The following is a 22,226-nucleotide window of genomic DNA, read 5'->3' on the forward strand; positions in this document are numbered from 1 at the left end:
AGAACTGCTTTTTCATTGATTGCGTTTGTGTTGAGCAGACCAGCATGTAAAGGATGATGTTATAACTTTCGAGGTGGGGCTGGTGGGAATGACAGCATTTGGGTAAGAGAACGGGTCTGGCAGTGGTGACATAAGCTATCTAGATTCCGTTTTTTTTCTGTGTCGAGGGTGGGAAGATAAATTTTGCTGAGATATTTGCAATCTGGAAGCAAAAAGCCCATCCAAGTGAACACCTGCATGTTGTTTCTCCTCACTAATAGGTTTCCTTGTGCTTTGTTTTCACCGGCCATGATCCACCTGTTGTGCATTATCAATTAACTTTAATGGAGATTAAGTTTAATGGAGTTGCACAACCTGAGTTGTGGGCCCTGAACTGGTCCTGGTCCACTGTAAGAATTGGTGCAACCTGTGCTGAAGCTGTTGGATTTGCCTCTTCTCACCTGCTGTGGGAATAAGACACTGCTCTGTCCAGTGGCACGTTAATAGGTGGGTCAGCGACCTATGATATATCAGAGAGGGAGATATGATTCCTGTTTTATTTTGTAATTGCCAGCCACTTTCCATCCCTGCTTCTCTGCAAAGCCTACAATCTCTTAACTGTTCCATGATATTCTTGTCCCTTTTTGGTGCTAAGCTCCTGCAAACCAGCCATGTGTTGCTACCTAGCATTAATATGATGCTGTCAAGTGGTGATGAAGTAAGTAGCTCTGTGACTGTTTCACACTGTCAGACAGCAAGGTATCAAGTCAACAGCTAGCCTTTGTTGGGTGCAGCACTTCGATTGCAGCCATCTCGTGCTTCCAACTGTAAATATTAATGCTATAAGATAGCCCTTTATTGGCTACATGATACTCGCCTTAACACGCTTCATAACACTGTCGCGTTACTTAGCTAATTATATTCCTTGATAAAAAAATTTGAGTATGCTTTTATCTACTGTCTTTCTTTTTTTCTCTAGTAGAAAGTTGGTTAGAGACAACAGTCATCACTATGTTTTAGCTTCGGGAAAGACTTTGGAAGAGAGGTGTACATGAGAAATATAAATGGGAAAAAATTGATAAACATTTGTATCAATAATGACTCCTTGAAAACCTGGTTGAGTCTTGATTTAGACCTTTGATTTGTTGGTGGCTTTTTTTTTAGCGTACTTCCATCGTGTTGATAGGAACCTATGAGACAGTCTGTGCCTGTGAACCTTACCTCTGTCCCCAGGGATTCTTGGATCAAGTACTGCATGCCAAATATAGCATCTAGCCATTGTATTAAGGTTGCTGGCATTCAACAGGTTTGCGTCTGAGTGTAATCTGGTGGAAGCCAACTCCAATAACTGCTTTTTGGATATGTGCTGAATATGAGAGTGGTTTACAAAGACTTTCCATGTTATAGCCAGCACAATGTATGAGGAAAAGATCTCTAAAAATGTGTTAGAGATTTCTCTTAACTTTCTGCTCCGTGCTTTTACCTTACTGCCACCTAAAGATAACTAAGAGAAAATACATTATACGTCAAATTACAAAGATTTACTCTGACATGGAGGTAATGTCAGCCTTGTCAATGTGTGTCTTCTAAGAAGATTTTTTTACACTTTCAGAAGGTTTTCTTGAAGATCATACTTCTTAGGATAGGAAAAAAATGTGCTAGCTCAGCTCGCTGGATTTCTGTCTGGTCCTCCAAGGCAAGGTGTCTTGACAGTGAGTGCAATCAGGCATTTTTACGGTACTCGATTTCTTGTTTGCAATGAATTATGAATTCTTTTTTTTTTTGCTTTTTAGTGAAAAAAATATTCTGTAAGCCTAGTTAAGTGTGTGATTTTTTTTCCTAGACGTAATTAGGAATGCAGTTCCATAACAAGAACTGAAAATTGCACTGTACAATGTACGTTACAAGCAAAGTTCATCTAGAGAGACACAGGCAGATTAACATGCCAGCCTTGTTCTATCTGGAAGCATCATAATTTCAGGGACTTTTGATAGTAATTGTAAGCATATGATTAGTTTCCAGGGCATTAACACTAGTCTACAAGGTGTAGTATCCTGACCTACTAAGGAGCCACAGCACTACCACTCTCTGAATAAAGTAGTGGTTGGCACTGAGGACCATGATTCCCATCCAGGCACCTGAATAAATGTGGTTTTTGAAGTGCTTAATCTGTAGTACCTGGGAAATATCTGGTTTTTATCTTAATCTGGCATCCTTTATATATATAAAAATGTGAAGTGTGGGTAGCACCCGCGTTTCAGTTCTGTCAGCATTAGTGAAGGGGATAAACATTGAATCCCCACGCTCAGTATAAGTTACCTTCTCCATCGTTCACTCCTCAACTTCTGCCCAGTTTCTTGTACTTTTCATAAGAACTCAAGAGAAAGCCCAGACTGTATTTTTCAGCTTGAAAGGAAGGTTGGAATTTTCTTTTCCTTAGAAACTTTTGGGCAACTAAGCTATTTGGGATTTTTTGAATTAAAACCAGATTTATGGTCTTGTTTCAGTCAGTATTTGGCCAAGTTGTTCAGCAAACGAAAAGCATCTTACTGTGCAAAAGTGGAAGTCCACGGGTGACTAACACCTGCTCTTGGGGTATCGCTACTGTTTTGCTCTTTTCTAGAGAGACGTCTGTATTTTTTTAAAAAAAAATTAAAAATTTACCACCAAACATCGCTTCATTTCCTTTTTCAGTGGAAAACAGAGACCAAAATACAAACAAAAGACTCTGCAATACTTGCAGCAAAATAATTTGCTTATCAGTTATATTTTAAGAAGTAAAATAAATGGAAATACGCAAAGTTCTGGGATTAGATCCTAGCAATTGCCAGAAATACCAGAATTGTTTGTGTTTGGATAGTCCTTAGGATGAAGTCAGAGTTACACTTTTTATCTACAGAGATAACTGGAAGTATTTGTTCCTGCTCTTAAAAAAAAAAAAAAAAAGGAAATAAAAGTAAGAGTATGATTTTTATATGTGAGTTAAGTGCTCTAAAGGAACTTTCAAAATACCTTTTGTTCAGTATTAAACCTGCCACATTATTTGAAGATAGAAAAAAAAAGAGATAAAAAAGAAAAGAACATTGAGTCTCATGAACCATATGAGAAAAAAAGACGTAAAATTTAGTATCTGAACAGTGCAGGCGTGGAGTGCACAAACGCGTTATAAAGTGAGCAGTGACTGAAGTAAATGCCCATGTGATGTGAATGTGAGTCTACAGGGAAAACATCAGAAGGTGAGAAAAGGGAAAAACAATGCCATCGCAACGTCAAGGATGGTGTAGAGACAAAATGTGTTAGTCTGAATGCTAAATGTGTTATGTGAACACTGTCCTGGAGCTGAGTCCTATACTGCGGAGTGTTGTGCTGTCATGTGTCATCTGGGCTCCCTTTTCTGCTTCTATTTACCACGCACATTAAATATTCAACTGCTCCTCACTGAGGCATGCAGTAATGCTGGCCTTGCAAGGAGCTTGCTTGTCTTTCCCAGCTAAGACACATAGATAACCTTACTGTCTTGGCATCCTAATGTTCTTGAACCGTATGTTATGACAAATATTAAATGTGTTTCTTGCAATATCCTTTTAGAAGTTTTAGTTAAATCCTGTGCTTTGGACACAGACTAATAGAAAATAGCAAAGGATATTAAGAGGCTGTTCTGCTCCGAAGAACAACTGTAAAAATGGCATTGTGACATTTCCAATGACTTCCAGAGCAGAGCTGCTCGTTTTACAAATCTAAAGATGTTTCTTCTTACCCAAATTTGACCTGGCACAGGAATAAAGCTGGGCTCTCTCTGGCTCCTACCATTGACAGTAACAATTCTGCCGTCATGGATGATCTACAACCACGTGAATGACACGAAAACAGATAAATTCCAGCTTTTTTCGCCACTCGGTTACACTGACTCTGCTAGGATGATAAAAATAGTACAAACTTACTTTGGTAAATAAAATAATATTATTCCAATGACCTATCATCAAACAGTAATAAGTTTGGCTGCGCTGCACAGTCCTGTTCTCCAAATAATTGACATGATGAGAGTTTTCTCGAAGTAAGGTATTACAGAGAGTAAATCAGAAGTACCAGGCAATATCTTTTGTGCATCCAGCAGCAACATCACAGAACGTAGGTTATATAGACCAGACTGCTTATTTCCTTCCCTTCTGTCTAGATCTTAGGAACATCAGGAAAGGTGAGAGTTGGCTTCTTCTCGTCGTTATATTATTGCAAGGCGAGGACCTCGAAGGGAGTGCAGTTAGCTTTGCAGGACAGGGAAGCTCATTAAATGGTGTCATTCTGAAAATATTTTACGGTACCTATTAGTCTTTTTCAACAGGCTACAAAAGCACTGGAGAAGACAAAACCCACAGTAGATACAGGTGTGCTCACTTACTAAGACATCATTCTGGCAATCCTGAAGGGATTGACCTGATCTTGCTGCCTGGAGTCACCGGTTGTTCAGTCACACCGTACCAGGGGGACCTGAAGCTGACCTCTGCATACACCGAGACCCTCTGTTCGCTCTCTGCAGGTTCTGACAGCTGGGATAAGCTCTGCAGTGACCTGGGGGGCACTCCCAGCTCCTCAGCGGGTGCTGTGGAGGAGCAGTAGGTGAAGTGGCTTGGCTGAAAATCGGGGTGGTAGCAGTTCTCAGTTGACTTACCCAGCTTTCCTGCTGCATTTTCCCACACTCCTGGGGCTGGCAACTCAATGTTATTGTCTTTATGTTGTCGACATTGAGCACACTCATTGAAGAAAAATTACTAACATGCCTTAAAATAATTGTATTTGGATATGAAAAATATTTTTTTTAAAAGGAAGTACTGTGTTGTGTTTTTGCCCTTCTATGGCGCTTAAAGCCTTCTCCAAGCTTGGCATGGCTAACAGCCTCTCTGCTTTCATGGAGGCTGAAATCTGGGTGTTGTTGGAGCACAGACACCAGCCATCCAGGACAGAATTGCATGTTCAGAATGAAGGTGCTGACAACATTGCTACCGTAGCTCACCAGATGAACAAACTCTGAAGTATGGAAGTGTCCTAACCATTTGCCAGCAGGAAAGGATGTAAATTCAGGACAAGGACAAATCTATACTACGGCAAAGAGAACGAAGTTCTTTCAATAAATACTTTTCCTTGCAAATATATAAGTTTCTTCTATTGGGATTTTTTGTTTCTGTGTTTTTGCCTTTGAAGAAGCAGAATGTTAATGCTGTTCCTGCACCTCACCTCCTAATATCTGAGAAGTTTACTACTGGAGGGAGGAGGTGAAACTTTTTTTTTTCTTCCAAATCTCATCTTAAAACTTTTCTAAGTTGTTTTGCAACCTCAAGACATAAACCAGTGAGATTACTGTCTCAGAACTTCTGCAGTGTGAAAACTAACCTGCATGGCTGTATTTGCCATCATATTGCCCTATAGGTCTTGAAAATAAAATATTGTTTATATTTCTCTGTAAAATGGCAAGATAGAGATGTTCAAGAGCAAGACAAAGAGGTAAAGTCACAGTGAGATTGGGGGAGAACGGTGTAGTTGTTGCATTCCTGATGTCCACATCTTGTAGTCAAATGATAATTATCCATTAATAGCCTCGGAAGTATGAATAGGTAAATAGCTATGGAATCCATTATTCATGAATCACCAGGCATTAATTATTGTAATTAAGTATCATTTGCTCCGTTCATATTACTAATCCTTGCAGTTAATGAATACATTAGCAAATTGCTGTAGAGCAGATTCAATCAAAATTCTGTGTGTCTGTGCTCTTGGAAGCCTGAGAGAGTTTTATTGAATTTAGATTCAATATTGAACATATCTTACATGCTTCTCAGTGTGTTTTTAATGACACTGACTGCGAATCGTAACCTCCAGTGCGTGATGCTTGTCCTTGTGCCCAGGAGGATGGAATGGTACCAGCTGGAAGAGGGTGTGAAAGCAGCACTGATGCACATCCAAGTAGTAGCTACCTTGAGCAGAAATTTGAATTCTGGGACATGAAACCCACCACCACTTTCTAGTTTCGTGCATATTCCTGTGCACACCAACAGGGGGTGCCCCTGGGTCTAACGGGGCCTCGGAGCACTCTTGAAAACACAAAATAAAAGGAACCACCACATTCTGGCTTTTGAGTTTTGTGCGGGTTTGGTTGTTTGGTTTTTTTTCCCCCCACTCTCTAGAGAACTGTTTTAGGTGATAGTAACCTAAATAACACAGAAAGAAGACCTGATGGAGTTTTTTGTTGTTGTTAGGCAATATTTTTTAGAAACTATAAATATATATACAAAAAAATATGCTCCTTGAAGAATTTTTGTTGTATACAACAGTTTCCTGATTTATTTTTTTTAGGGAGAGTCACTAACTCAAGATACTGAAATATAAGTTAATGTAAGTTACTGAAATGTAAGCTAAAAGTTAATAGATACAAGTAAAGTGCCCAGTGAGCTGAACTCTTGGCTGTCAGGCAAATATTTGCAAGGAAAACATGAAACCGGATTTCATCACTGACAATTTGAAGCAGATTTTATTCTATTTTTAGTTTCACCAGTGCACTGTCCTCACACACACTGAGTAAATTGGGTATCTGATCTGGTTTCTTAAAAATTAAATGCTCTGGGAGTAAGAGAACCTAAATAAGGGTACCACACAAAGGATATTTTCAAATTCACAAGCAAATTCATTCTTTGCAGACAGAGCTGTGGTGGGAGACTGCTGGCAGAGCACCTGAAGGGGTGGGTGGGTCTTTTTTTGCATGTTTGGTGTCTCTCCTCTAATTCTGGGCATACTGAGATGAAGGTTTTCCAAGCTTTTCTCAACAGCCAAAGTGGTATGATCCTCTTTTTTTTTCTTTTTTCTTTTTTTTTTAATGAATACTGAGATTTTCACAGAAGCATGAACTCATCTGGGAGTTTGTGTTCTAAATAAAAATAATCAAATATCAAAAGATTGGTAATGAAATGGTAACACTGGAGATGTGTGAAGATCTTGCTGTTATACCTTAGCCCTGAAGAATGGCCTTTTGAGCCCCTCAGTTTCAAAAAATAAAAATAAATTTGCAATTTGATGCATTTACCAAAAAAGCAGTGCTTAGTGTCATTCTTCATCCAGTTGTTTTTTTCATTTTTTCTTTTATAGCCCTTTCCCTTTAAATGTCCTACAATTGCATTTTAAAAAAATATATTCAAGAAAGTTATTATAATTAATTTGGCATATTTTTTTTTTAAAAAAATAGCCTTTTAAACTAGAAATATAAAGTCTGTCGGTGCTCTTGGGGAGTGCTCAGGGAAGAGGCAGCCTCATTTTTTGTGCGGTGCAGCTGTGGAGATGTTCAGAAAACACGGCACACTGAAGGCAAGTGAGTCGTTAGCCGGAAATGAGGAGCAGACATGAAGAGACAAAGGCAGAAGGTTTATTTTGCGTATAAAGGTGGGAAAGTTATGTACACAGAGCTGAGCATACAGAAGTACAAAGAGGGAAGGAGCAGCAGTTCTGGGATGTTTCGTGATGGCAAGGCATTAGAGGAAGGAAAGAATTCAATTACAGGTAAAATTCAGTAAAAGAAAGACAGAATTGATGCCCTGCTAATATATTCTAGATGAATAACGGGCGTTTTGCTGTAAATCCATAGAAACCCTGTATTTAGTATTGTATGTACACTCATATCAAGTTTCTAGTATTGAAGAGAAAGAGGTTGGGAATCTCTACAGATTTATTCTTTGTTTTTCATGTTACGCATATAGCTATAGTATGTCACACAGACTATTATTACATGTGTTTCTTTCTAGTTTTCTTCAACATTAATACCAGGATGATTTTTTTTTTTTTTACTTTTTGTACTGTATCCTGTAGTGTATATTCTACAAAGAGTTAATTTACTTATGTGGGAGCTAAACTAAACCAAGTGAGGAAAAAGAAACTCCATACTTTATTGCAATTTCCTTAATTTAAAAAAAATACTGATTTGGAAAGCTTTGGTTTGTAGCATCAGTTTTTTTCTTTTGAATTTTTTTAATTTCCCAATTTTTTTCTTTTCAGTTAGCATACTGGAACGATATGATAGGTTTCAAGTTATTTGTGTTTAAATTTTTCATTTTTTATTTCAACAAGGTAACATATTTAGCTAGAGTTTGGAATAAAATTTCCAAACATATATTTATTATTTAGATTTCTCCATTTGGAAGAAAATTGACATTTTAACTCAGACCAAGGTAAGTGTTTTCAGTTTGTTTTGTCTTTGCTATTTTAAATAAAAATGTAAACATTTCACACAGAAATTATTCTGATTTAATTGATTTAATTTGAGAAATAATAACCTTTTCCTCTGACATTGTAGGTTTGATGACATTGTTTTAGCTGGCATAAAAAGCAATTTTCCGAAACTGTATTTTCATTGGAAAAAAAACCCAAAATGCAGGTTGGGTTTGGTATGCTGTGTTATAAAATTCGCAATATTACATGTGAGTCCCAGTAAGTAAGATAACTGAGCCCTGGATCTGATCTAATGTACAATTTTGTGTCTGATGCGGCTACATTAATTTCATCCTCAGTGCTGGAACATGCATTCCCAACTTATCTTTATTGATTGCTTACACAGAGGAAAGGATCTTCTAGCAGAATTATTATTATTTTTAAATTTCTTTTCAAATAAGAGATTAACAAGAAAATTACTCCAATCAATTTTCTGATATGATAAAGAGAGCAAAAAAATTATCCTTGTGTAATGCAATTATTGCAAGTAAATGTACTTAAGTTTTCAGCATAAGGCAGTTGCTCGAGATAGGAATATGTGACACGTCACAGGGATGAATTAGGCTTTTTCCCACAAATGGAATTGGGGTTTTTTTGTTTGGTTTGGTTTTTTCTCCTCTGGAAATAGGCTTCTCTTAACATGACTTGCTGCAATTATGTGTTGGGTGGGATTCAGAAAAATGATGGATTTGGGACATTTAGGAAAGGTGAGAAGTGAAAAATAGAGGCTTAATCCTCAGGGAGTGACTTCTGCTACATCCTGCTGTGGCAAATGGGAACTTTAACATCTCACTTAGAAACATTTCAAGGTGTCTTTATGCAACTGTAGAATTAAAGGTAGGATTTGCTCTTCATGGATTGGTCCACAGCAAGTTGGGCAGGACTGAAGAAAGGTTGGAAGTAGGAGAAACTAATACCAGTGGGCTCAAGGACTTCTGCAAAAGACCCAGCTGTTCTCCCTGGGGTCACAAAACCTCGTTGGATAGCTTTAATTAGGCTTTCCTATAGCTCTGCTACATGCCACGTCACTTAATAATAAAATACCACCTTATACATGCTTAGTCTTTTCAGTCATCCCTCAAGGACACGATTTAAGTGACTAAAAGGAGCAGCAAATGTATAGAGATCTGATCATGAATGTCCAAAGAAATGGTTGCACCATTAGAGATTATTTTTGCCTTAATGACTTGTTGAGAAAAACAAAAACTCGCTTTTCTCTACTGTGTTGTATTTAACAGCGTACTTCAGTTGTGTCTAAGCTCTCAAAGGCAGCTACATGGATATTTTTCTGTAACGTTTTTTGCTAAACCTCCTGGTATTCGTGATTTTCAGGCCTCGTATTTCCATCCATGGACAGCCAGTGAACTACATTACCCTCAGTGCTTCCTAAGAAAGATATCTGATGATACTCATAGCTATTGATGGATACCACAGATTTACTTAACGTTGTAGAAATCTTTGGATAAACAAATCTATGATTTTAAAGCCTGATGTACTTACTGGGCCTTTCTTGAAAGAATCAAGATGAAGATTAAGATCGGCTGTGTTTTATCTCAGTATAATATACTGGAGGTGTGCAGGCTACTGGAGCAGAGGTCCAGGATTAGGGATATCCGTGCAGGATTGCCACTAATTCAAACGGATGTGAGAGTGGCCTCAGCGTGCTGCCTATTGCTAATCCAAACCATTATCTAATTATCCAAAAATATCCTACGGGATTTCACGGGTGAGACCTAACCACCAAAGAAACAGCAGTGGACATGGTGTGTGGTGCAAAGGTAACCATCATCTTTAAGATTAGTGGTAAAATTAGCCTTATTGAAGGCAGTGGGTCTTTGCCACTTGTTGCAGTTGGGCTTGAATGCCACCATCAGTAAATCTTAACAGTTCTTGTGTGTTGCCTGTTGGTGTGTCCCACTGGCAGCATGTGTGAGGGGGGAAATGCTCTGGTGGATGGAAGACTTGTTACTATCTGCTAGCATATGTTCTAAAATTAAGTGAGAGAACTGAATCAGATCCAAAGCAATTTGTAGAAAACCATTCAAAGAAATAGAAAACAAGTTTGAAAACTCTGATGGCTGTATTGCTTTGCTAAGCTGTTTGGTCAAGGCATCTTCTGCTGCGTTAAAATACAAACGTTAATAGTCTTCCTGGTCACCCCACTCGACTGCTGGATCGTCATCCATTCGTAGAATGAGATAGGAGAGAAGCTGAAAGAGATTCTGCCACAAGAGTAAAGAGACAAAAAAGGAGAGGTCGCTTACATCTATCTCGCAGCGGTCTCCGGCATAGTTGACGTCGCAGAGGCAGTGGAACTTGTTGAGTAGGTTCTGGCAGAGGCCCCCGTTGAGGCATGGGTCAGAGCTGCACTCGTCGATGTCCTTTTCACACCTAGAGGAAAGCGTGCAAATAGTGAGCGTCCGCAACCACAGCCCAAACGCATCAAACGAGCAGGTTTTTAATTCAGAAGCCTTTGGGGGAAAGGAGAGGAGGATGCTCCGTTTGGCATCTGCGGTGCATTTTGACTCGCGTTTATCACTTTATTGACTCCCTGATTAGCCCCACTCAAATCCTGAGCTTCCTGTGCTACTTTCCAACGCAGATAGTTAAGCCAGAAATTTTATCTCTGTTGGGGATTTCATGGTTAACGGTGCTTAGCAATGTGAAATCAAGCTCTGGGTGTGACAGTAGAGCTAGATCTGGTGCAAGTCCTGCTGACAGCTTGCTTAGCTGTTTTCCTTGTTCCAGGGAGCAGAGGGCACGAGGGCACACTTTCCTTCTCAGTATTCTGGATGTCAAACAAATGTGTGCTTTTCCCAGCTGAGCGCTCCTGGGAATATTCACCTGCTGGGGTTTGGGGTTTCGTTTGTATTGGGTTTTTTTTGTCTCAAATCAAAATTCCGGTAGATCCCATCACATCTCCTCACTGATCTCTCTGGGATGGGCCCTGAGTGGTGCCGAACAGGTCTTGACAGGATTAAATATGTATCATTAAATGTTTTTGAGTTAATTCTGATGATAAGGGAAATTAGAGTTCTCACAGTTTCTCAATGTGTGAGATTGTCTGAAAACTTGTAATGTTTTGGTGATTTTCTGCTCTGACAATATTCCCTTTTAATTCCTTACTCCTTTTTTTTTCCAAGTAACACACAGTTAATCCTAATTCTTCCAAATAAAAAAAAAAGAAGATTTATTCTTGAAGAAGAATGTGAGAAACTCTCTCTGAACTATAAGGAATTGCTTTGTTCTATCATATTCATAACCATGAAATAAATCTTTACTGTTACTTTAAGAGAAGAGCAATTCTTTATATTAAATGCATTACCTGTTTTTCTTTATAAAGGTTTCATCAGTTTCCTTAAATGGTAATTTATATTATATTCTTCAAAAAGCTAAAGTTTTTATCCAATATATAAAAATTGTATAGATATGAACTTACCTATGCAAATAATTTAAAACAAAACAAGCCCCCAAATCTTCCAGGCAATTAGGTACCCGAGTCCAACTAAGTTTATGGAACACTTAAAACCCTACCTCCCTTGGGCAATTTTGAAAACCCTAGCCTGAACTGCATAAAAAAAATTGTTTTCAAGAGACAACTGTATCTTCATTTATTAAAAGCAATCTTTTCAGATTTCCCTTTCCACCTGCTCTTCAGTTCACGGGGCTTCTTTTGTGATCCCAAGTCAATGGGTTGATGTAGAAAGATCCTGTTTTCTCTATATTGTGCCTCAGTGGCTTTCTGAGGGATGAAATATTGTCTTAAATGAAAATGGCTGCTTCATCCACCTAATACCTAAATATCCAAAAGGCTTGGGGTTTAATTTTCTTTTTAATTCCTATATTTGAATTAATTCTGAAAACAAAAAGAAGGGGTGAAGTTTTCTCATTCGATATACTGAGATCTGCAAGCACGGCAGTACTACTGCTCTATGGTTTGACAGCCTGGAGAAAGAGAGGACAAATAGTCGATTTTAGACATTGGAGAGAAATGCTTCGCTGTGATAGTTTGCGAAAGCGTGGCATGATTGGTACAAGGCTGCTTTTCAATACGAGAATCATGGGAACCATAAAACAGAGATTATTGCCAGCCAGTGGGATAGATGTAAAGAAGGCTCATTCCCAAAGCTGTAGTTAGCAAGTTGCCTGGCAGGGGCAGGAAGAAGGAAAAAGTACTTTCCTTCTACCTAGAAGTCCCAAGAAATATATACACACCTAAGAAGTCTTTAAGAATATGATTTCATTTTATATTTTATTTTATTTGATCCTGTTGAACTTTTGGGTATTATACTCTGACGTAATGCTAATTTCACTAACAGCATGTACGATATTTCCTTTCTCACTATCCAGAAAAATTGCCCTTACCTGCTCAGACTATATTATGACTGGGGCAATGTCTTCCTACATTTCCAGAGCACCTAATGCCCTGAGGCTGTCATGCCTCCCTGCTCCAGAGCTGTTTGTACAACACTATCAGATGGTAAGTGTGAGTTGCAACAACATGCTACAAGACACAAATTTCACTGTTTCAGACTAAACCATAACATGTAAAAAGTATTTCTTCGCTTCTTTTTAAAATAATAATTCTGTTTTCATACTTCAGCATTCAGTGACAGACAAGCTGCAATACCGCCAGGTATTTAATCATCCCTGTGGAAGAACAGGTTGTATATTTACAACACAAAAATGTGAAAAATGAAACAGCTTTGCATACTTGTGTGTCAGTGTAATGTGGCTGGTTTTTATATACAAGCAAGATAACGTGTGTCCAAGATAACACTCTAGCTTGTATTGGCATAGAAGCCAAAAAACAGGCACGTAGAGGCAGGTGTACATTGCTAAGAAATAATATCTTGCACTGGAGTTAGTGGTGCTATATTGGATTGAATCTTGCTGCATTAATTTTTGATTTTTGTCTAAGTGAAACTTTTGCACTTTCAGACCCTCAGAGTGACTCAGGCAAAGAACAGCTGAACTCAAACAACTGCTTTGTCTGTATTTCTGCAGGAAGGCAAAAACCCCCTGTGGCTGCTACCCTCTGGGACAACTTTTGGAAGAATTACTCCGCAACGATCTGCTGGGCAGAGCATCTCACCGTTCGCCAACAAATCCCGGCAGGCACACGCATGTCAGCTCGCCGCTGAGGTCGGTGCAGTTCCCGTAGTTGAAACAGGTGAGGTTTCTCTCTTCATTCCCACAAACTGTATATGGTAATCTTCTGTACCTGGGTAAAAAAAAGAAGCAATTGCAGTAATTTGTACTTTCCTTGTTTCTGGATGTCCGGTGCTCTCTCAGTTTTTCTCTTGACTCTAGTCCACTGCTTTAAGTGGAAAATATTTAGATCTAGCTTGAGAATTTATTGTTTGTAAGCACTGTCTAGTGCTGTTAGTCTCCAAACAGAGGCAACAGTGCTCCTGCTGGTAAAAACTATTCGATACCAGGCGGAAAGGCATTACATTGTGCCTGTAGATGACCATACAGTTTCAGGGGCTACACGTACTTATTGCCTCCTTGGTTTCCTCTTTGAAAAGGAAATCCCACACCTGTGTGCATTGACATGTCTGGTGCTTGGAGCACTCGGGGTGCTCAGTCCCAGGCAGCAACTGAACTGGGGAGCAGTGCTGGTCTTTCCAAAGGAAAGACAGCAGGAACTGCAATTTAGGACTCATAAAACATGTTTTTACCTAACTTTTTAATTTGCTGAATTTGATTTTCATTTTCCAAGTATTTACTGGCACTTAATGGTTCATTTCTTAGCCTCCTCCCCCTTCCCTAAAAAAGAAAAGAAAGATTAAAAAAAAAGGCTCTACCTACAGTATTGATGTGGTTTAATGTGATGCCTGGACAGCTTATACCAATAATTTTAGAGATCCAAACCCCTTAAACTGTCTTTTCTGAAAGAGATGTAACACATCTATCTCTGAGCTCTGGTGGACTCGTGATCCTGTCATCAGAGAGCTCGCAGGACCCAGGCTGGCAGCAGAGCTGTGCCTTATTCCCTGTCTTCTTGCCTCATCAGTCTCTGCCTGAGCTGCCACTTCTCCACTGCCTCGGTCCACATCTAATTGATCTGTCCAGCCTTCTGTGCTGCAGACTCTTTATACAGTAATTCCGCAGCCACCGTTAGCGTATAGATAGATGCGTAACATCTGTGTTTAAAATGGAGACATCAGCGGTGTAATAACCCCTGAGAAGAGACCTGACAAAAGTGTATGGATCTGCCATTACCTGCAAAAATTGCCAGTGAAGTTGCCAGCACACAGGCAAGAATATCCATTGATCCCGTCAATGCAAGTGGCCCCATTTGCACACTGGTGGCCACGACAGTTGTCTATGTCCTCTTCACAGTTTACCCCAGTGTAACCAGGCTCACAGCTGCACTCATAAGAGGCGATCCCGTCAGTGCAGTTGCCATGAACGCAGGGGTTTGAAGAGCATTCATTGATGTTGACTTCGCAGTGGGTGCCAGTCCATCCTTTGGGACATATGCAATGGTAGGAAGTGTAGAAGTCTTCACAGATACCCTCATGCATGCAGGGATCTGAGCTGCAGATGTCTGCCTGTGAACAGCCAGTAAGAGCAGGGTTTGCGGATATTTTGAGAAATTGCTCCTCTTGGGGTTTTTTCGTAGGCATCTTGGCGTTTTCGAAGTATGAGAGGTAAATGCCACTGATTTCAATGGTGCTCATACATCCTCGCAGGCCATCCAGACTGTCAAAAGCCTTGTCAGCCACATAGATGTCTGTCTCTTCTCTTAAAAAGTTGAGGCTTCCCGCAGCAGTCGTGCTAGTAGCTGTATCTTTCTCGTTATCTATATCGATGTGCCACCTAGAGAACTGGGACAGGGGCTCTACCATAGAGACCATCACTTGATGCCATTTCCCATCGCTCACAGGCAGCGAACTGGCCAGGCTTAGCTTATAAAAGCTATTGCCACTCTGCAACTGGAAGAGCAGTTTGGAGTTGTGAATACTGATGGTGACGAGCTCTGGCTCTTTCTCCGCGTACAGCAGAATCACGTCGGTGTCCCTAGTTCGAAAGCCAAATGTGATATTGGTGAGGTCCCTGCTGATTTTTCCGTTGCTTCTGTAAAATACCGCACTGCTTCGGCCGCTAAACACCGCGTTAGCGAGACCTGTGCAAAGATAGCAATTGAGAAACCAGGCCAACTACAAACCAGTACACGTGGAAAAATACGTCTTCAGTGCCCCGTGCTCCTTGTCGTGTAAGTCATTTGGGGTTGGCTGAAAAACAATCGAATTCCACTGGTGTTTCAGTTATCCTGGCCAGCCCCTTAGAGCTACAGAAAAAACAGGGCAGAGTCAGCACCAACTACACTGACATCAAAAAAAGGACGTATGTGACTGGGTACCTGTTTAATCTGACGCAAAAAGGATGAATTTAATTGAAGTCAGCTGGCCAAAAGCCCCTTCAAAGTCAATGCAAGAAGAGTGTAACTGTGGCGTTTAAAGCCAGCTTCTTCTGCTGTGAATGTGCTGCCACAGCCCTGGTGACAGCTCCCAGCCTGTGCTGGTGGGGCTGGCAGGGCAGTGGGGTCCTCGTTCTGCACTGCTGGGAGTGAAAAATTGATGGGCAAGGATGTGGCAGTTTCATGGATATCTTCACAAAGATATTTGACATCTTTCATTAGCACAGTTTCTGCTAAAATGCACTAACTCGCTTGGCTGTAAATTTGCACGTTCTGAGATTTATGAGGGTTATGTACAGGGAGGAAGGACAGGAAGGAATGTCTTCTGTCTGTACTTCAGGCAAATTTAGCTTTGCAGTATCCTAGCACAGGGATAAGTTGCATTCCTGAACTATCTCTGAGCTCAGTAAATCTTCATGGAAAGAACCCTTGGGAGTCCCAGTATGAAATTATTGCCTGTGTATCCCGTTACTGAGAGAGCAGAGGTGTAACTACATTGCCTGGTGCATCAAATGTTGTGTCTTTCTCATAGGAAAAGTTTCCTCAGTGGTAACCATACTAGGATAGAAAGTCAGAGCTTTTCAAAATTATTTCTGATGTTTTAAACGTCTCACAAAGCCAAGTTTTCACACTTACAAAGCTAAAATATTCATGTAGAGTTCCTACTAAATCCTGAGCGCAGCAGCCCATCTGGATGTGCCTTTGCCCTCAGCTGTGACAGTGAGCATACTGTTTTGCTGTCACTCGATGTTCCCCCCATCAGCTTCCTCTATTGGCCTTTCCTCTTTTGCTAGAGGTGGAAGTATAGCCACAGACCCTGGAAAACAGCTCTTTTTTCCTTCCTTGCCAAAAACAGTATCCAGAGTATAAGACACCCAGGCTGGCAGAGAACTCACTGACCAGTAAAACTCCTTTTTTCTACTACCCAGTGTTGAACAACCAGAAACCTGTGCTGTAGCTAAGAAAACTAGTTAAAAATACAGCTCTATAGTGCAGGAATTTTTGAATATCTATTAAGAAAACTCCCTACTATTACCTCATAAAACAGCACAGAAATCTAAAGGTGATCTAGCAGTGTAAATGACTGAGTTGAGCAAAAGGAAACAGTTCAGATACTATTCCCGTCTCTGTGTGTTTATATTCTACCGTAATATACAATAGTAAAGTTTAAGAGAGAACGTATTTAGATGTTATCATTAAAGACGTCTATTGGAGAAGGTGCAATTATTTTAATTTCAGTTATAAATTTTAACCAGTGCTGCAGTACTGATTCTGACAAATCTCAGCAAACATAGCATTATTGGTCTGTCAGCAAACTGTCTATCGTAGACATGTTTGGTTGATCAGCCTTCCCATTCCTAAGAGTCAGCCATTCTAACAGCTTCCATCAGACTGTGTGTGCATTCATCTTCCTCCACAGCATTGTTAGGGCTTTCTTTGATAGCAAAAAGGCAAAAAAAAGTGGCTAATGTTCTTAAGACAGCTAAAGAAGTTTCAAATAAACTGCTTGGCATGCAGGTGCTTCTTATGAAGATACTAGTTGAATAACTACTGCTGGTATTAAGGTGACTTTCTTCAAAGATAGTTAACATTTAAGAAGATCAGTTGACACAATGTAGCTCGTCTTTTCAGGAGCATGGAGAACATCCTAAGTTTAATCCAACCCTGGATATCCTCTTACCTCTTTTCAGGGGAAATGCAAGGGGCACGCTCACACTCTGGCAATGTACTGATCTATTGTACAACCTTGGCAAGTTGTGTTGAATTAGTCAAAAGCAAAGGAGCTGTAAACATCAGGGGATGTGGCTGACGATTTCTGGCTTTGATAGGACAGATTCTTCCCATTAGTGTTACTTACGATTGACTTAATTATTATTTTAATGCAGAAATAACATTTGAATGAACTTTAAAGGCAATGAATACTGACTTTTAAGGAAGAGCTGATGAAACCTCCTGTTGTTTCTAATCTCCAAAGATGACGGGAATGATGGAAATGTACCTACATTCAAATCCTTGGCGCACCAGGTGGCATTGTGCTTCGTGAGGACAGGGCCCAAGCTCACACCACTTCACTTCCTCACACGTCTTCCCCGCTGTGTTAGGGGGGCACGTGCAAGTGAAGTCGTCCCAGATCGAATAGCACACGCCACCGTTGTGGCAAGGGTTGGACTACGGGAAAAGACAAGAAGCAGCCTTAGTATGAATAAAAGCTGGTGGACTCCCAACTCAAAGGGTGCAGGGTTGTTTGGCAAAAAGTGGAATTCTGTTTATTTTGGGTGGAAAGGGATAAAAGACCAGTACTATGACAGCACAGCATGTTCAATGATTGGTGAAGAGCAGTATTTCAACCTTTAAATATTTTAATTCTCCCCTATGCAAATATATTTTGCTGCTGATATTTATTGTATGGAGCATAACTGAACAAAATCTGCTCTTTCTAGGATTTTTACCTATTTTCCCAAGCTGTCAATAACATCAAATAATGTATGGGAATGTGCAAAAAATTAAATTCCCCATTATAAACGTGTGAAAATGTTCTGAAAAACATCATTCTTACCTTGCAGAGGTTGTCACCATTGCAGCCTTGGGTAACGTTGATCAGAGTTTGCTTGATAAGAGAATTCAGTGGATTGGTGATGGGGAAGAATTCCAGTGGCTGATTATTCACTCTTACATCTTGGATGCATCCTTTGAAATACTTGCCATTTCTCTCAGTTTCTTTGTTATCTGGTAGACCTCCAACATAAAGAGTATCCTTACTTTGGATGGTCAGTACTGGAGTAGCAATAAAGCCTAGGTATTGAGAGGACTGGAACAATTCCATCTTTCTTGGTTCTATTTTTAATGTTATTAAGTAAAAGTTTCCATCGTTCATGGAGTTTTTCCCAAATAACTTCATGGAATTTAGAGCTACCATTGTGAGTTTCCCACCTTCCAAGTAGACTCTTACGTAGAGGTAAGTACTGTTTCTCAAAGCCAGTAACAAGCCAGATGCTTTGCGTGTTCGGACAAACATTGATATGATCAAAGTTTCACTTTGAGTGGCATCAACAGAAAAGGCAGCATAGCTTGAAGAGTCCTCAGATCCAAACCGGCCTGGAATGTACTCTTGAGGTTAGAGATATGGGAAATGATTAAAGAAAAAAAAAAAAAAAGAGAGAAGGGAGAAAAAGAAAATGGTTAGGCCTAAATGACAAAGGAGCCAATGCAATGATCAAATAGCTACTTCTGATAATATTTACGTATGGTAGTAAGATGTGCTGGTATTTATGGATGAATAAAGACTTCATCCAGCTGTAAATAGCTTCTATTTCAAAATTCCTGTTGGCTTCTATGGCTGTAGCATTAAGCCCCAGTGCAGGACCAGATGTTGTATTATTGGGCATGTTTTCTCCCTTTATGCTCTGTGTAATGCTGTGTTTTCAAATGGTTAAACAAGGACAGATTTCTACATTTTCCTGGACTGGTCCTCAGAAAGATAATTTCGAAAAGAGCCTAACTGCTTTGATCCTCTGATGACCATGAAAGTTCACGTAATTCTGGAACTTTTTGATACTTTTTGCACTGACTCCAATTGTGGAAATAACCCAAAGCTGCTCAGCGAGTGTGAAACCTCCAGATAGGGCACCTATTTGGTGCTGCAGGGGCTTCCCAGTTCTCTGACACACCTTCTGTTGCTGGGGCTCAACACGTGCTTTTATACATCAGCTTGTATCCAGTTATGGATCCTGCTTGGTCCTGTGATGCTATGGCATTGCAGGGGAAAAATGATCCAGGACTGAGTAAGCCTTTTTTTTTTTTTCTTTTTTTTTGGTGCTTATCAATTAGAATGATTAAACCAAAACCATCTGTCTCTATCCCTTAGTCTTCATTTTCAGTAATTATTTTCAGACTCGTAAGGATACAGAATATGTAGCCCAAACCGTATTTTATTCTGATGAATCATCTCGTTAAAGCACAACAAAGTGTTTCTATTTTTACAATTTAAGTTTCATGATCTTGTCCTAAATATTATAGACTTCCTGCCTAAACACTTTTAAGAGCTATTTTTAATATATCGAATTCATAGGGGGAATAAACCAAGCAATTTTTTAAAATACTCACTTAGCTGTAGAGTCGGTCCTCTTTTATGCACTAAAACTCCTAGAGAGAGACCTTGCAGGCCAAATTTCTGCCTGCAGCACTACATTTTTTTTATGGCTACATTAAAAAACCTAATGAAAATAGGGAACTGACTGTGAAGCCCCAACAGACCCTTAATAACCACTCTGCACTACCATGTGTCACAGCACTATTATTTAGCAAGAGGAATAAATCCCTTGCTTGTTCCTAACCACACAGTTTCATAAATATGTTAAATTTGAAATGTTAGTTCTATGAAGAAGATTGCCTATATATCTACATCTGCTTGCTAAAGCTCTGGTATGTAGAAATAAATATTTGTTGAAATGGGTGTTTTGAAGAATTAAGTGTCCTCAGGTTATGTCTTCCCTGTAAGGTTGTACTAAAGACTGAGACGTTTCTTCATGAGGGTTAAAAGAAAATTTCTGCTGGAATGGGGAGAAGCACTGATCTACAAAAAGGTATTTCATGTTTACAATTACGTAGTTAAATTTCTCTCTATTTATAAATATGCATTATATATCATCAATCTGGTCTTCTGTTTGATGAGCTGGCTAGCATCACCTTGGTCAATATTAACCTCTTGGGTCACAACATCTGGATGTTGATCAAAATGAGTCAACATCTGTTTGTTATTTTGTGTGTGTAGAGAAAATATTGCCTCTTGTCAATTAAATGCTTGGCAGCAACTTTTCTTCAAAAAGACACTATCATTTCTTATGTTATCCTTTACTTCAAGTCTCCGCCACTCTGCCTCTTAGGAAACCTGCCACAGTGTTTTAAACATGGCATGTATCTAGAACCTATGTATCAAAATGGCATGGTGCCATGATTTGCAAGGAATATTGTGGACAGCAGGAGGGGGATGGAAAAAGGCAAAAAAAAAAAAAAAAAGCCTACTTTCTAATCATTCTCAACTTCTAATGCCAGTATAAGCCTCTCCTGGCCCTGACTGGTTTTAATTTTGCTTCATATAAGGAGGCAAACATATTTACCAGATGTTGTCCTATACTCCAAAGTTGCTTTCCAAATCATTGGATAAATTACAGCTAGACTTCAAAGAAGTCTGTTACAATTACCTTTCAGACTTTGTCATTTTGCAGCAAAGCCAAAAAGAAAAACTATTGAAAAGTATTGATAACTATTAAGTATAGCACACAAAATTTCATTTCGTATACTGTACATTTTGAAATGTGTTTCAAACTACAACTCTCTACAGCAATGCGTTCAATAAACCCCGGGGGCCAGTTGCCGGGCTGATGTAAATCAGCGTAGCTTCACTGGCGGCAGCGCACCCACGCCAGTTTGCACCAGTTTAGGATCTGTCGGTTCCAATCTGACCATGGCTCTGTTGTTGCACTTCACTTTTTCCAGTCCAAAGACAAACACATAAATATACATATGTACGTATACATTCATGTATGTATGTATTTCTTCCTCCCTAAACATTGCTACCATTGTGGGTGGTTAGTAAGGGGGCTTGTTTGAAATCCCTGGAACTTTTGCTGAGGAAGGATTGCAGAGCCTGCCCCAAAGCATTCCTGAGGGCTGCTGTATTTACAGCTCCAGAGGGTTTCAAACACCAGATGCAGAGTAGCAGGGACCTGGGCAGGGACCTCCTGTTGTCCTTCCGCTTTGCCTCAGCCTGCGCTCTGGAACAGCAGCAGGGAAAGTGCTGCGGGCATCCGCAGCTTCTTATTGCTACCAAAGAGGCTGTTTGCTGAGAAATGCTCTTCTGTTCACTGAGACATGGACGTGGTTCCCTCTGGTCACGAAGCAGCTCTCTGGTAATGGCCGCCTTCGTTAGCGGCTGTCCAGAGCTGCCCTGGGACCAGCTGAGAGATGAATGAGCCCTGTTTCCAGCCTCTGAAGCCCTGGCTTCTCCTTGGGCTAATCAGATTAAGTTAATAATATAATCTCATTCATTTTTTTTACAATTGGAATCTGTCTTTTTTTAACTTGCAGTACATTTGCTCGCCTTTCATTGCCTTAAATGAGTTTCTTTATAAAAGTCTAGAAAGCTTGAGGACACAATTTTCAAAGAATGCTTTGAAAGTAAGATTTAAACTCCAAGTGACTTGGTTTCTTTCTGTATTTTACTCAGGGTGCATAACCTCTGGTGAACTCCTGTTTCCCAGAGTTTATGGTGTGCTAAGAGCACTAAGAAGATTCTAAAACTGAATGAGGGAAATCCACCAATTTAGCCTGACTTTTTTTGTCAGGCTGAGGAGCAGCCTGCCTGAGACAGTAACTAGAAAATAACGAAGGAGTGCCACTACTAACCCCTTGCATTGTCTTACTGGTTGACATGAAGCTCCAGAGATCCTAAGGATCATGCTGTTTCATAGAATCACAGAATGTTGGGGTTGGAAGGGACCTCTAGAGCTCACCCAGTCCAACCTCCCTGCCAGAGCAGGGTCACCCAGGGCAGCCACACAGGAACGTGTCCAGG

The 22,226-nt window shown here is 39.9% G+C and overlaps 1 protein-coding gene across 1 annotated transcript in view; it reads right to left on the bottom strand.

The window, feature by feature from the left end:
- CRB1 (crumbs family member 1, photoreceptor morphogenesis associated) overlaps positions 1-22,226 on the bottom strand; it is a 34,895-nt gene that overhangs the window by 7,137 nt on the left and 5,532 nt on the right. The window contains exons 3-7 of the mRNA XM_009865197.1: positions 18,210-18,760; positions 17,656-17,821; positions 14,452-15,358; positions 13,319-13,447; positions 10,488-10,614 (exon numbers count right to left, since the gene is read on the bottom strand). Coding sequence (XP_009863499.1) covers positions 10,488-10,614; positions 13,319-13,447; positions 14,452-15,358; positions 17,656-17,821; positions 18,210-18,760 — 1,880 coding nt within the window. The remainder of the gene's footprint in view (positions 1-10,487; positions 10,615-13,318; positions 13,448-14,451; positions 15,359-17,655; positions 17,822-18,209; positions 18,761-22,226) is intronic.

The sequence above is a fragment of the Apaloderma vittatum genome, unplaced genomic scaffold, assembly GCF_000703405.1.
Source record: "Apaloderma vittatum isolate BGI_N311 unplaced genomic scaffold, ASM70340v1 scaffold37592, whole genome shotgun sequence".
Taxonomy (NCBI): Eukaryota; Metazoa; Chordata; class Aves; order Trogoniformes; family Trogonidae; genus Apaloderma; species Apaloderma vittatum.